This window comes from Misgurnus anguillicaudatus, chromosome 23 (genome assembly GCF_027580225.2).
Source record: "Misgurnus anguillicaudatus chromosome 23, ASM2758022v2, whole genome shotgun sequence".
In the NCBI taxonomy this organism is placed as follows: domain Eukaryota; kingdom Metazoa; phylum Chordata; class Actinopteri; order Cypriniformes; family Cobitidae; genus Misgurnus; species Misgurnus anguillicaudatus.
Window position 1 is genome coordinate 18642307 of NC_073359.2, and position 13336 is coordinate 18655642.

Below are 13336 nucleotides of genomic sequence, written 5' to 3' on the forward strand. Positions count from 1 at the left end.
ACACTACACACACGTGCATGTATGCTTTCTTCCTTAGAGCGATAAAGACAAATAATCAAGACGGCATGAAAGCACAGAGCAGTTTTGTTCAGACAAAGAGGTAGGTAGCAAAATTTTGTAAACTTTTTTTGGAGAGGCGCTAGGCCGTCATTGCTGTTGTGGACTGAATTAACACGTGCACGTGATTTCACTGTTATCACAGATTGGCATTGTCATAGTTTACACAGGGACGACAAGACGACATTCTCAAAAACATGCACTTTGAATCCTGTCTTAGCAAGTTAGCATTTTTGGGAACCTAAAATTGTGGAGTCAAAATTTCCCAGTGACAGGTAAAGGCCCAGAGACTTCTATCATTTCATCTATTGTATCAAGACGTTTATCCATCACTGTTTAACAATCAAAGACCCAAAACCTGAACAATCAAACTGTCCAGATCCAGAGAAAGACAGAAGATGTCCTCGCCAAGCTTTCCAGTGTCCCGTCCTCTTTTTTTCTCAGGCATTCCATCCTGATTTTCCAAAGGAACGTTTTCGGGCTGTTTTACTATAGATCAAAGGTCCAAAGCTTTGATCTTTCGTCCCAGTGCTGCCAAAAGATCACTCCGGTCTCGCTGGCGAACGAACTGACAGGACAGTAGACCAGCAATGATAATTACAGACGCTTCATTTATGTGTCTTTCTGTGTCTTTCAAGCGAAAAACTGGCATAAACACACACTGAACTACAGACTGAATTCCTGCGCTGAAGTGCAGGGAAAGACAGAAAAGTAAAGAGCTTTTACTTGTAAATGTTGAAGAGAATTGAACGCTGGATTAAAGTAGGATATAAAGCATCTGCGTGAAAGAATCAAAAGGATTTTTTTTATTGGTCAGATGCCTTTGAAAGCCCAAATTTTAAAGCTTTTAAAAGCTTATAGAACGTCGTTGTCATTGTCAATGAAATGTATCTTGTAAAATTCAAAGCTTTATAAAAACTTAATTTATGAAGTTTGGATGTTTCAGTATATTCTTTGTCTCATAAACCGCCAAAATGACACAAACTGTTGACATGCATAAAAAAATATTGGGCTATAACATTTGAAAGACAGCTCATATAATTTGGGCCTGAAGAAATTTGACAGGAAATGGACTTTTGTTAGATTGAGAAATAGTATGTTATTACAAACTGATAAGTATGCGTGCTGTTTTTTTTTCAACACTACTCATGGCAATTCATAGTTTATTTTACGAGGTGGCTAATTCATATTAGACATTGGGGTGGGCTGGGGTTTCATTATTGTATTTTTTATCACTATCATAAATTTTTGTAAAATTCATTTCATGCGAATTAATACAAATTAGCCAACTTGTAAAATATGTACAAATTCTCATGAAATCAGGCATAGTCATGTAACTTTTTTATTCTTTTTTCGTGATATTTTCACGAATTTCCACGTTTTTTTCGTGATCGTATCACGAATTTCTGTTTACGTGTAAATGTCACGTATTGGTTACTCAACTGCTTTTTCCTATTTTCAAACAATTGTCGCTTCAGTTTAGGGTTAGATTTGGTGTTTGCGATAGGACGTCACTTTAAAGGAACAGTATGTAAGAAATTTATATCAATTAATCATAAAATGGCCCTGATATGTTACTAGACATTAAGAAATAATTTTCATTTCAAATACTTATACCACTGACAACAGTGGTCTGGCCAGGATATTGTCATTTAAAAAGTGGAGTTGCAGCCCTCAACTGATGTTTATGTTGTCATTTTGTGTATTGGCCACCAGTTGTGTGATTGCAATACCAGTTTTAGCCACAAGTTTTGTGATTGCAATACCAGTTTTGGCCACAATCCTAGATACTGTTCCTTTAAGTATTGGTTTATAAAAAAAATCTGGATTTTTTTATATTGTATGATTTTTTAACCATTGTCTCCTGGAGTTAGAGGGGGGTTTGGGTAAGGATGTAATTTTATGTAAATCTAACCCTAAACCGAAGCGACAATGGTAAGAAAATAGGACAAAACAGTTGAGTAACCAATAGGTGACAAATATATGTAAACAGAAATTCATGATACGATCATGAAAAAACATTGAAATTTGTGACAATGACATGAAAAAATAATCAAAAAGTTACGTGAATATATTACAAAATTTCGTAGAGAAATATCTGAGAAGCAGTCTTCTCCATTTGATCTCCATTGCAGACGCTTTTCTTTCTTATAGAACATAGAAAGGTCTGTATAAACCACCCTGATCTCATAGAATTCATACATACTGTATTTTACAAGTTGGCTAATTTGTGTGAATTCAAACGAAGTAAATCGTGCAAAAACGTACGATTATCATAAAACAGTCACAGGGGTGACAAAAATGTACGAATGTGGTCGTATGAATTAATACGAATTAGCCACCTTGTAAAATACGTGGGAATTGCCATGAGCGTTGATATAAACCTTAACATTGTCATATACACTCCCCTAAAGGATTATTAGGAACATCTGTTCAATTTCTCATTAATGCAATTATCTAATCAACCAATCACATGGCAGTCGCTTAAATGCATTTAGGGGTGTGGACCTGGTCAAGACAATCTCCTGACCTCCAAACTGAATGTCAGAATGGGAAAGCAATTTTGAGCGTGGCATGGGATTACTGGGAATTTCACACACAACCATTTCTAGGGTTTACAAAGAATGGTGTGAAAAGGGAAAAACATCCAGTATGTGGCAGTCCTGTGGGCGAAAATGCCTTGTAGATGCTAGAGGTCAGAGGAGAATGGACAGACTGATTCAAGCTGATAGAAGAGCAACTTTGACTGAAATAACCACTTGTTACAACCGAGGTATGCAGCAAAGCATTTGTGAAGCCACAACACGCACAACCTTGAGGTGTATGTTCTACAACAGCAGAAGACTCCACCGGGTACCACTCATCTCCACTACAAATAGGAAAAAGATGCTACGATTTGCATGAGCTCACCAAAATTGTAGAGTTGAAGACTGGAAAAATGTTGCCTGGTCTGATGAGTCTCGATTTCTGTTGAGACATTCAGATGGTAGGGCCAGAATTTGCTGTGAACAAAATGAGAACATGGATCCATCATGCCTTGTTACAACTGTGCAGGCTGGTGGTGGTGTAATGATGTGGGGATGTTTTCTTGGCACACTTTAGGCCCCTTAGTGCCAATTGGGCATTGTTTAAATGCCACGGCCTACCCGAGCATTGTTTCTGACCATGTCCATCCCTTTATGACCATCATGTACCCATCCTTTGATGGCCACTTCCAGCAGGATAATGCACCATGTCACAAAGCTCGAATCATTTCAAATTGGTTTCATTAACATGAGAATGAGTTCACTGTACTAAAATGGCCCCCACAGTCACCAGACCTCAACTCAATAGAGCATCTTTGGGATGTAGTTCATGCCCTGGATGTGCATCCCACAAATCTTCATCAACTGCAAGATGCTATCCTATCAATATAGACCAACATTTCTAAAGAATGCTTTCAGCACCTTGTTGAATCAATGCCATGTAGAATCAAGGCAGTTCTGAAGGCGAAATGGGGTAAAGCACAGTATTAATATGGTGTTCCTAATAATCCTTTAGGTGAGTGTATAATAGTATAATTTCTTTATAGATTTCAAATAGTTTGAACACTTACAAATGATCTACAAAATTTCTTGTCTTTATATCTAAAAGTAGATGCATCCTGAAATAACTTCAACCCAAATCAAAATCAATGTTTATTGAAACAAACACAAACTGCAAATACCCAAAAACCTTTTTATTTATACACCTGAAGCAGTCTTTTATTTTGCTGTTCATTCAGTTTTTTTCCTTCTGAATTGGGCTTTTCAACTGAAACATCATGAAGATTGAATTATGTCAGGAACAGTGGCATTTGGGATTTTCGTGGTTGTTCAACGCACACATGAGCTGAAAATCAATGAGGCTTACAAATCCACCGCAGGACTCATGTAATATATGCGCACATACCTTCACATACCCCATTAGTTTCAACACCTCTCTCAAACGCGTGTAGCTTTACGAAATATGTGAATCGGCATTTCACACAGTGAATAAAATCCTATGTTCCTTTAACTTTTCGACTAACAGGTGAGATGGCCGTAAAGCATATACAGACTGCCAGGAAAGTAGCACAGGTCCTGTTTTAAGCGAGGCTTCCATTAGTGCGGATACAATTCTGCCTTTTTGGACGGCGCTTTTGGACTTTCCGCCACGGCTAACCGCTCAGCAGGTGATGCTCATCATTAGTAAGCAGAACATGCAGTTGTGGTCGGTGGCACGTGGATGAAGCCAGATTCTCACAGGTGTGTGGACCAGACTGCGGTTTCGAGGATACAGACAAAAACATTGCGTCCAAGCAGAGGTTGAAATATATGAAATGTTCTATTGCGCGACAGGCTGAGAAAAATAATGTTAATGTGACAAGATATGTGGGTATAAAAACACCTTTGACATGACCTTACTCAGTCCATATTAAAGATATCAAGGTTATATTTTCAATGAACGTTCTTTACATTACATAAGATGATTTTATGCAGTAAAATGTAAGTCTTTAGCTGGGTTTTAACAGACTGGTTCACATGTCATTTAGTGATCTGTACACCATAATGGATGCTTAACAATAACATTAATACATAACCTGTATATACAGAACTTGCATTAAACTGTACTGGGATTTAAGCTGAGTAATAAGTTAATGTACTGTGGGAAAAAACAGCTTAATAGCATTCAAATGGGGTGGAGGATTTCAACTGACGATGTCCGAGCATTGCTCATGGATGAGAGTCCAGCTACGTGGGGAGCATAGGGAGGAAGTGGGTGGACGGATGTCTTCGTCGAGCTTTGTGTCCTCTCCGCGGTTTCCCTCTGCCGTTGAGAGACACGAACATCTGCCTTCCCTTGTGTTTCCAGCGCAGGGAGGCGTACGTGTTGTAGCCGTTCTCCTCGATGCGCTCCTTAAACTTGCAGCTTGGGTTGTATCTGACCTGCAGCGAGAGTGATATCAACGTCATTTATCAAAATGTCTTCTTTTATGTTCAACAGAATGAAGAAACACACTGTAAAAAATAAAGATTTGTTGGTTCAACTTAAAAAAAAGTAAGTTACCTGATTGCCTTAAAATTTTGAGTTAATTCAACTTTAAAATATTAGTTAAATCTAAATATGCTAATATTTAAAAAAAAATTAAAGGGGACATTTCACAAGACTTTTTTAAGATGTCAAATAAATCTTTGGTGTCTCCAGAGTACATATGTGAAGTTCCAGCCTAAAATACCATATAGATAATTTATGTTAAAATTGCCGCTTTGTAGATGTAAGCAAAAATGTGCTATTTTTGGGTGTGTCCTTTTAAATGCAAATGAGCTGATTCCTGCACTAAATGACAGTGCCGTGGTTGGATAGTGCAGGTTAAGGGGCGGTATTATTCCCTTCTGACATTACAAGGGATCGTAATTTCGATTTAGCTATTTTTCGCATGCTTGCAAATGGTTTACCAAAACTGAGTTACTCGGTTGATCTTGTTTACATTTTCTAGGTTGATAGAAGCACTGGGGTCCCAATCATAGCACTTAAATATGGAAAAAGTCCGATTTTTATGTTATGTCCCCTTTAAGGCAACCAGCTAAAGTACTTTATTAAGTTGAAACAACTTTTTACTTTTTACAGTGTAATGTTGTTATTAGCTGGGTTATGTGATAGCCAATAACAACAAAAAGTAAATATTTAAAGGGCCATTCACATTATAACGATAACTGTAACGTTAACTATAACGATAACTATATTAGCATCCACATTCAATTAAATTTTATTTATATAGCGCTTTTCACATTGTTTCATTGTGTTTCAAAGCAACTTTACATTAATAAAAGCAGAAGAACACAGAAAAATCGGTGGAAAACATAAGTAGCAGAGTACAGCGGCTAAGATTAAACCGTACTAGCAAGCGTAGTAATAATGTAACGTATAGAAAAGAGTTCTAAGTTAAACCAATGTCAGCTGACTCCCTAGGGGTTGAAAAAAACTCCTAGAAGAAGATCCCGACTGACTTTTTAGTCAGGAGGAAAAAGTCATAGAAGAAAATGGATGATACCACCGGATGAGAAATCACTTGCCTTTAATGGCATTAATTAATATTGCATATTTCTTATAAAAGAATAATATATTTTTTTTAAAGTTCTGCATACCTGAGGTAATTTTGCGTTGTATGGTTTATTGTTCATCAGGTGGGAAAAGTAAATCCCACATCGTTCATTGTATCTTTATCGTTATGGTTGTGATGTGAACTCCGCTATTCTCTTTATTATAAAGTAGACAGTTTCATCAGATTCACGGACGTTGTCGCGGTTACACGTCTGGTCGGAACTTCACTTCCGGTCTCTGTTAAATGGTCTTACTAGTGTCTAAACTGAACTCTGGAACAAATACCTCATCGAAAATAACAACTGTTTTGGTTTCCTTCAGACAAGGGGAGACGGAGATTACGGAGGAAGTTACGTTTGTTCCACGAAAGCCGTTTGTTTATATTGGTACTGTTAAAACCGTCTATGAAACAATTTTTAAGTTATCTTTTATAGTTATATTTATCATTATAATGTTAACGGCCCTTTACCCTTTCTGTTTGAAGTTACCAGTACACTAAAAGATTTGTTGGTTCAACTTAAAAATATGGCTAATATTGGCTAAATCTCATAGGCCTATGCTATAGTCAACTAATATTTTTTAAGTGGATTTAACTCAAAATTTTAAAGGTGCAGTGTGTAGATTTTAGCGGCATCTAGTGGTGAGGTTGCGAGTTGCACCCCTCCCTTTCGAAGCACAAAGAGAAGCTATGATAGCCATCACAGGACAGACATGTCATCATCTGAGACAACGTAGTGACAAACGCGCTCTGTAGAGCAATTTGTCCTTTTAGGGCTACTGTAGAATCATGGCGGTGCAAAATGGCAGCTTACATGTAGGGGGACCCCCATTGCATGTAGATAAAATGGCTCATTCTAACTTAATAAAAACAATACAAGTTCAAAACAAGTTTATTATATAAGGTCTTTATACACCACTGATGCATTGCTGTCAAAAGATCTTTCTAAAATTTACACACTGCACCTTTAAGACAGGCATGTAACTTACTTTTTTAAGTTAAACCAACTTTTTTTACAGTGTACAGGTTTAGATCAACATGAGGGTGAGTAAATGATGACAGGATTTTCATTTTTGGGTGAACTGTCCCTTTAACTTCAAAATTAGAGTCAGATTGCAGTCTGGTAAGGTCACTTTGGAATGACTCAATGTGACTAATAATCATTTCTTTGTAATTCTGAAAGGGTAAGGGTGCTTTAGTCTTGAGTGATTCCCAAGGTTTGTCATGTTTACTCTGGGGATCGGAGGACAGATATAGCCATCTGTAAGCCATCTTATCATGGCTGGATGACAGATTGCCAGGTTGAGATTTCGCAGAGCAGTTAAAGCACTCAGACACCATGCAAATAGGCGTCTTTATTAAACAAGCCACAAACAACTGTCTGATGGCACGCACTAACTTGGGACGGCGTAGCACAATCTGCTTAGACCCTGCAGTTCCGGTAAATTATTGTATGTGACCATGCCTGTGAAAACCAAGCTTCTACATAGTGTAAACTTTAAATAGGGGGACATATCATGAAAATCTGACTTTTTTCATGTTTTAGTGCTATAATTGGGTTCCCAGTGCTTGTATCAACCTAGAAAATGTAAAAAAAGATCAACCCAGTAACTTAGTTTTGATAAACCATTCTCTGCAAGCTTGTGAAAAATAGCTCATTGAAATTGGGCTCCCCTTGTGATGACAGAAGGGGATAATACCGCCCCTTAATCTGCACTATCCAACCACAGCACTGGCATTTAGTGCAGAGATCAGCTCATTTGCATTTTAAAGGACACACCCAAATTGGCACATTTTGCTCACACCTACACAGTGCCAATTTTACCATGTTATAAAAAATTATCTATATGAGATTTTGAGCAAAAACTTCACATACGTAGTCTGGGTACACCAAAGATTTATTTTACATCTTAAAAAAAGTATTGTGAAATATCCCCTTTAATATTGACTGTCATGCAAAGATTAAAATCAATGAGTGAAATCAAACTTTTATGCTCCTAATCTCAAAATTAGATTATGAGGTCATATATTTATCAGTTCCCACTTGGATGACCCACATGTTTCTTTGCAATTGTACAGGTTGAGCTTCATCCACTGGTAGAAAAACAACTCTTTGATTTGCTCAATTCTAGTAACGGTTCCCTTTCATCCCCACTGGTTTTGTTATGTGATGTACCTACCGATCCGAAGAGCGTGCCTTTTTTGGACATGGCTAGGTACAGACCGGTGCTGACAGATTTGATGGCAACAACTCCCACACTGACAGATCGGATTTCCATCAGACCTGGAGAGCAGAAAACAAGAAACAGATATCTGGTTAAGCAAGGGGGGGTTTCTCCATCAAAAGCCTCTCTATCATTACCGATTAGAAAATCCATATGCTCAAGGGATGGGCTTTCAGGACAAGAAAAAACAGGACATGCATAATAGACCATTTTGAATGATGTTCATTGTAAGATCATCAATAACAGCTTAGTTTTCATTGGAACTTTGTATGCTTTTAAAAGAAATAGCATACTAAAGCAATATATCAAATTCTTTCTATGTATTTTAGCTTGTTTCTTAGTAAAAATATCTAAAAATCTTCAAAACAAGATCAATATACATGTATGTTTTCAAAAAATATATCTTCAAAATAAGGGCATTTTGTCTTACTGCACTGGAAGATGTTCACTTGTTTCACTTGCCAGTGCAGTAAGCCAAAATACACTTATATTTAAGATACATCCTTTAAAAAAACACTCCGAATACTTTATTTCGTTTTTTTATATTTTACTTGAAAACAAGTAAAAATAAACACTTACAAGTTAACATATAAAGAATAATGAATTTATAATAAATGACACACTGTCTTTCAATGGGTAGTAAAGGTCCTAATGGGTGATTCCCACGAAATTAGATGATATGAGGTGTCATTAAACATTTTGATAAAAAAAGGAAATGCTATCAAAATAAGAAGCATACAAACATCTCTTCATGTACTATTTTGCACATGATTTCAAATGAAATCATACAAACCAATTTTGTTGTTTTTTCCACATTTAAGGGGAAAATATTCATTACCGCAACGTGTCCATGACTGGATTTGGGTTCTTTGACATGGAAATATTTATAATTAAAAAATCTAAAAAATAAAAAGCTTCAGTGCATGTTATACTATAAACATTTACAGTAAAGAAACATGTGGTATTTGGTGATCATTGGTAAATGTAGAGACAATAATAAGGAATATAAATGTGTCCAAGACCAATTTTCTCGTCCTCCACAACAATTTTCAATCATTGTTTAAGCTTTCAATGAACTAACATTTTCAAAAAATTAGTTGGAAGGGACATAATTGACTGTGACACTCAAGATGGCTACCAGGTAAGCAGTTCTTATTTTTTCTCTCCAGATAAAAGTTGAAATTTTGTTTGTCATAGTACCTAGACAACTTTTTAGTTCTCATTACCGAAACATGAGTTTGTAAATGCATATATTTAATGTATTATCATGTGGCGGTAATGATAATTTTTTTATAATGATAATCTAACAAATTTAAATCATTCTATAGGAAATACTTTTAAATCCTCTAAAAATAATGGTTATAGTAAGTTCAGACCTTAATCTTATATGTGCAAAAAAAAGGCTTCAATGGCTTTTTAAAAATTCTGATGCTGGACACTTCTAACTCTGGATTTCGTGAAAATCACCCTAACATGTATCACTGAGGTACAGATATTTATACATTTGGTACCAATATGTACCGTTGAGGTACTAATGTGCACTCTTTAGGTGCAAATGTGTTTTTAAGAAAACGTACTGCCCTAGTGACAGCTAAGGACCGTTTTTTTCTGACACTGCATGCTTCTCGTAAAACCAATCTTAAAGAAAAATGACTGGGAACCGTTCTGTACTGTCAGCCTCTCTATAATACTGCATGGCGCGAAATGGTGCAGACAAATCAGCTGTTGGCTTTGGAGGACGACTGTAAACACAGTAACACATGGAGGTGCTGAATGAGATGTTGACTGAGCGCCAGTTGGGAAATGAAGGCAGAAAACACATGAACCACAGGAAGTGGCCACAGCTGAACACATGCAGGGCAGGTGTCAGACAAAACGAGCCTGGAGCTGGAATTTTTGTCTCGCTCTCTCTTTGAGCAGGTGTAGGCTTTGAACTCCTGGATTAAATATTGTTTACAACTTTCCATGTCTTTTTCATGGATGTATACTTGAATAATGCAGTCTGAGTGTCATGGCTTGCAGATCACACAGGTAAACTGATGCCATAGAAGAACCATTATTGGTTCCTCAAAGAACCATTTCTTTTATACAAATTTATATAATCTAAAAAAAATGTTTTGCCACTTAAAATCTTTTCTAAACAAAAAGGTTCTTTGGACGTTAAAGGACCATGATGCCATAGAAGGACCATTAGTGGCTGTATGGTTCCATAAAGAACCTTTAACATCTTAAGAACCTTAGGCTACTGTTACTGTCCTTTGTGGTGATAAAAGGTTCTTTAGTTTATAAAAATGTAATGTGGAATATGAAGGAAATGTAAAATGTTTCTTCTACGAAGCTTTGATTGAAAGGTTTATTGGGGAACCAAAAATGGTTCTTCTATGGCAGTGGTTCCCCTTAAAGGATTAGTCAATTTTCTTAAAAAAAATCCAGATAATTTACTCACCATCATGTCATCCAAAATGTTGATGTCTTTCTTTGTTCAATCGAGAAGAAATTATTTTTTTAAGGAAAACATTCCAGGATTTTTCTCATTTTAATGGACTTTAATGGACCCCAACACTTAACACTTAACTCAACACTTAACAGCTTTTTTCAACAGAGTTTTAAAGAACTCTAAACGGTCCCAAACGAGGCATAAGGGTCTTATCTAGCAAAAAGATTGTCATTTTTGAAAAAATATGCACTTTTAAACACAACTTCTCGTCTATCTCCAGTCCTGTGACATGCTGGCGCAACCTCACGTAATTGCGTTAGTGACATAGAAAAGTCACGTGTTACATATCTAAAACGCACATTTGCGGATCATTTTAAACAATAAACTGACACAAAGACATTAATCAGTATTATTTGACATACAATAACGTCGGAACGGTCCACTTTCTCCACACTTGTAAACACTGGGGCGTAGTTTTGCGTACATAATCCAGTCTGGCGCATCACAGGACCGGAGATAGACGAGAAGTTGTGGTTTAAAAGTGCATATTTTTATTTTTATTGTCAAAAATGACAATTGTTTCACTAGATAAGACCCTTATGCCTCGTTTGGGATCGTTTAGAGTCCTTTGAAACTCCGTTGAAAAAAACTGTTAAGCGTTAAGTTTTGGGGTCTATTAAAGTCCATAAATGTGAAAAATCCTGGAATGTTTTCCTTAGAAAAATAATTTTTTCTTGATTGAACAAAGAAAGACATCAACATTTTGGATGACATGGTGGTGAGTAAATTATCTGGATTTCCTCAGGATCCTAACAGGGATGAATTAAGAAGCCACCAAACACGTCCATGTTTTCCCTATTTAAAGACTGTTGCATGAGTAGTTACACGAGTAAGTATGGCGGCACAAAATAAAACGTGGCGATTTTTAAGCAGATAAAAATGCGAACTATATTGTATGGCAGAAGACCATTTAGTTTGCAGCACTTTGACCCCTGTGCCACCATACTTACTCTTGTTAAAATAGGGTAAACATGTAAGTTTTTGATGGATTCTAAATTCATCCCCGTTTGGATCCTAAGGAACGAATGGGGCTAGGCTAAATGCCAACACACTCTCGACGCACTGCACAAAGACCAAGTGCACGCACCGAAAAAAGAGAGGTATGTACTAATTAATCTATGTTGAGGTAAGAACATAGTAAAATATTGAAAAATGGTGCTGTTTTCCTTTAAAGTAACTTAATTTTTCTTCTGTCGCCATTATTTAAATCAGGCGATCTACCACAGTTGAGAAAATCCTGAGGATATGCAGCAAAGATTTGTCAAGCCGAAATGATTTAAGCTTTTGACGCTTGAGCAAACACCAATAAAGACCAATAAAGGCAGGTTAGACCTTTATTGTTCTTTATTCCTATTGAAACTGTCCTCTTTTGTTTCTTAATCTTCTGGTGGTCTCTGGTATTAAATAGTTTGTGGAAACGTCCAGCTCAGCACATTGGAGGTAGGAAAAATCCCAATTTTCAACAAATTATGAGGCTTTATATTTACCATAAGAATTATTGTTACATCCTTGCCTGAATGAGTTTGAAATATGTGGATTGAAAAATTATAGGTGATGGTGAAACAATGGCACGTTTTCTTGACGTGCAGCTGTCAATAATCTTTTTGAGCCATTACAAGCAAAATCCTACAGACTTAGTCAAGTGTAAAGTCTGGCCATTCTCCTCATCTCATCTGTAACTTCTGAAAGCTCTTCGCATGGTCTTTTACTCTTTCAGATTTGCCCTTAATCTCCCAGCTTTTACTTTTTGGAAGTCAGCCCACCTTCAGATCATTCGGGCCTTTTTTGACACAGAAAGCAGGATGGAGCTCTTAAAATGATTCCTTTGTCCGAACGTTTCTTAGGTGAGGAGGGAGTTGGATGTAGATTCTGGAAACCAGCATGGATGTCCCCAAAATTATGCTTTAACTGGCCCTTTGCTCCCAAAAGGCTTTTGTTACCTACCTGAGATCTGGAAGCTGACAAGCTCTTAAATAATGACCCGGCTTTTGTCGCGGAGAGCAAAGATCCACCCACATCAATTAAAAGCCAGGGAGGGGGAGACGGAGTGAAAGATGGAGCTAAATTTCCTCCCTTATGTGCTCTTTAAAGAGGGTCTTTAATTTCCCAGGTTGCCCCCTCTCTGGCCTGACGCCCCTCTCAGAAGAAGGCCTGGGAATCTCTTGTGTCCAGCCGGGTGCTCGTAGTTGATTGACGTACCTTTTCAAATTTTCCACAGTTTGCTTTTTCCTTTAAACTTAGAGGGTACTGATGTTGGTTTTTTTCGTATTCTTTCTTTCCTTTTTCTGCAACCTTTTCAAATCACAACCTTTTCATGCTGGGTCCTCATTGCTGTGCCTAATAGCCGTGACCAGCACCTTTGATCAAACCAGACTCCTCCCAGGTGCTTTTGAGTGCACTGAACTCCAGTGCTATGTGTGTGGTGAGCGTTCAGATCGTAGCCCACCCCGGTCACCC

At 37.2% G+C, this 13336-nt stretch overlaps 1 protein-coding gene across 3 annotated transcripts in view; it reads right to left on the minus strand.

The window, feature by feature from the left end:
* Window positions 1–3829: 3829 nt before the first annotated feature.
* fgf22 (fibroblast growth factor 22) overlaps window positions 3830–13336 on the minus strand; it is a 30947-nt gene continuing 21440 nt past the window's right edge. For all 3 annotated transcript variants that reach the window (XM_055218480.2, XM_055218476.2, XM_073861839.1), the window contains 2 exons: window positions 8338–8441; window positions 3830–5003 (listed from right to left, as the gene is read on the minus strand). In XM_055218480.2, coding sequence (XP_055074455.2) covers window positions 4809–5003; window positions 8338–8441 — 299 coding nt within the window. In that variant the 3' untranslated portion in view covers window positions 3830–4808. The remainder of the gene's footprint in view (window positions 5004–8337; window positions 8442–13336) is intronic.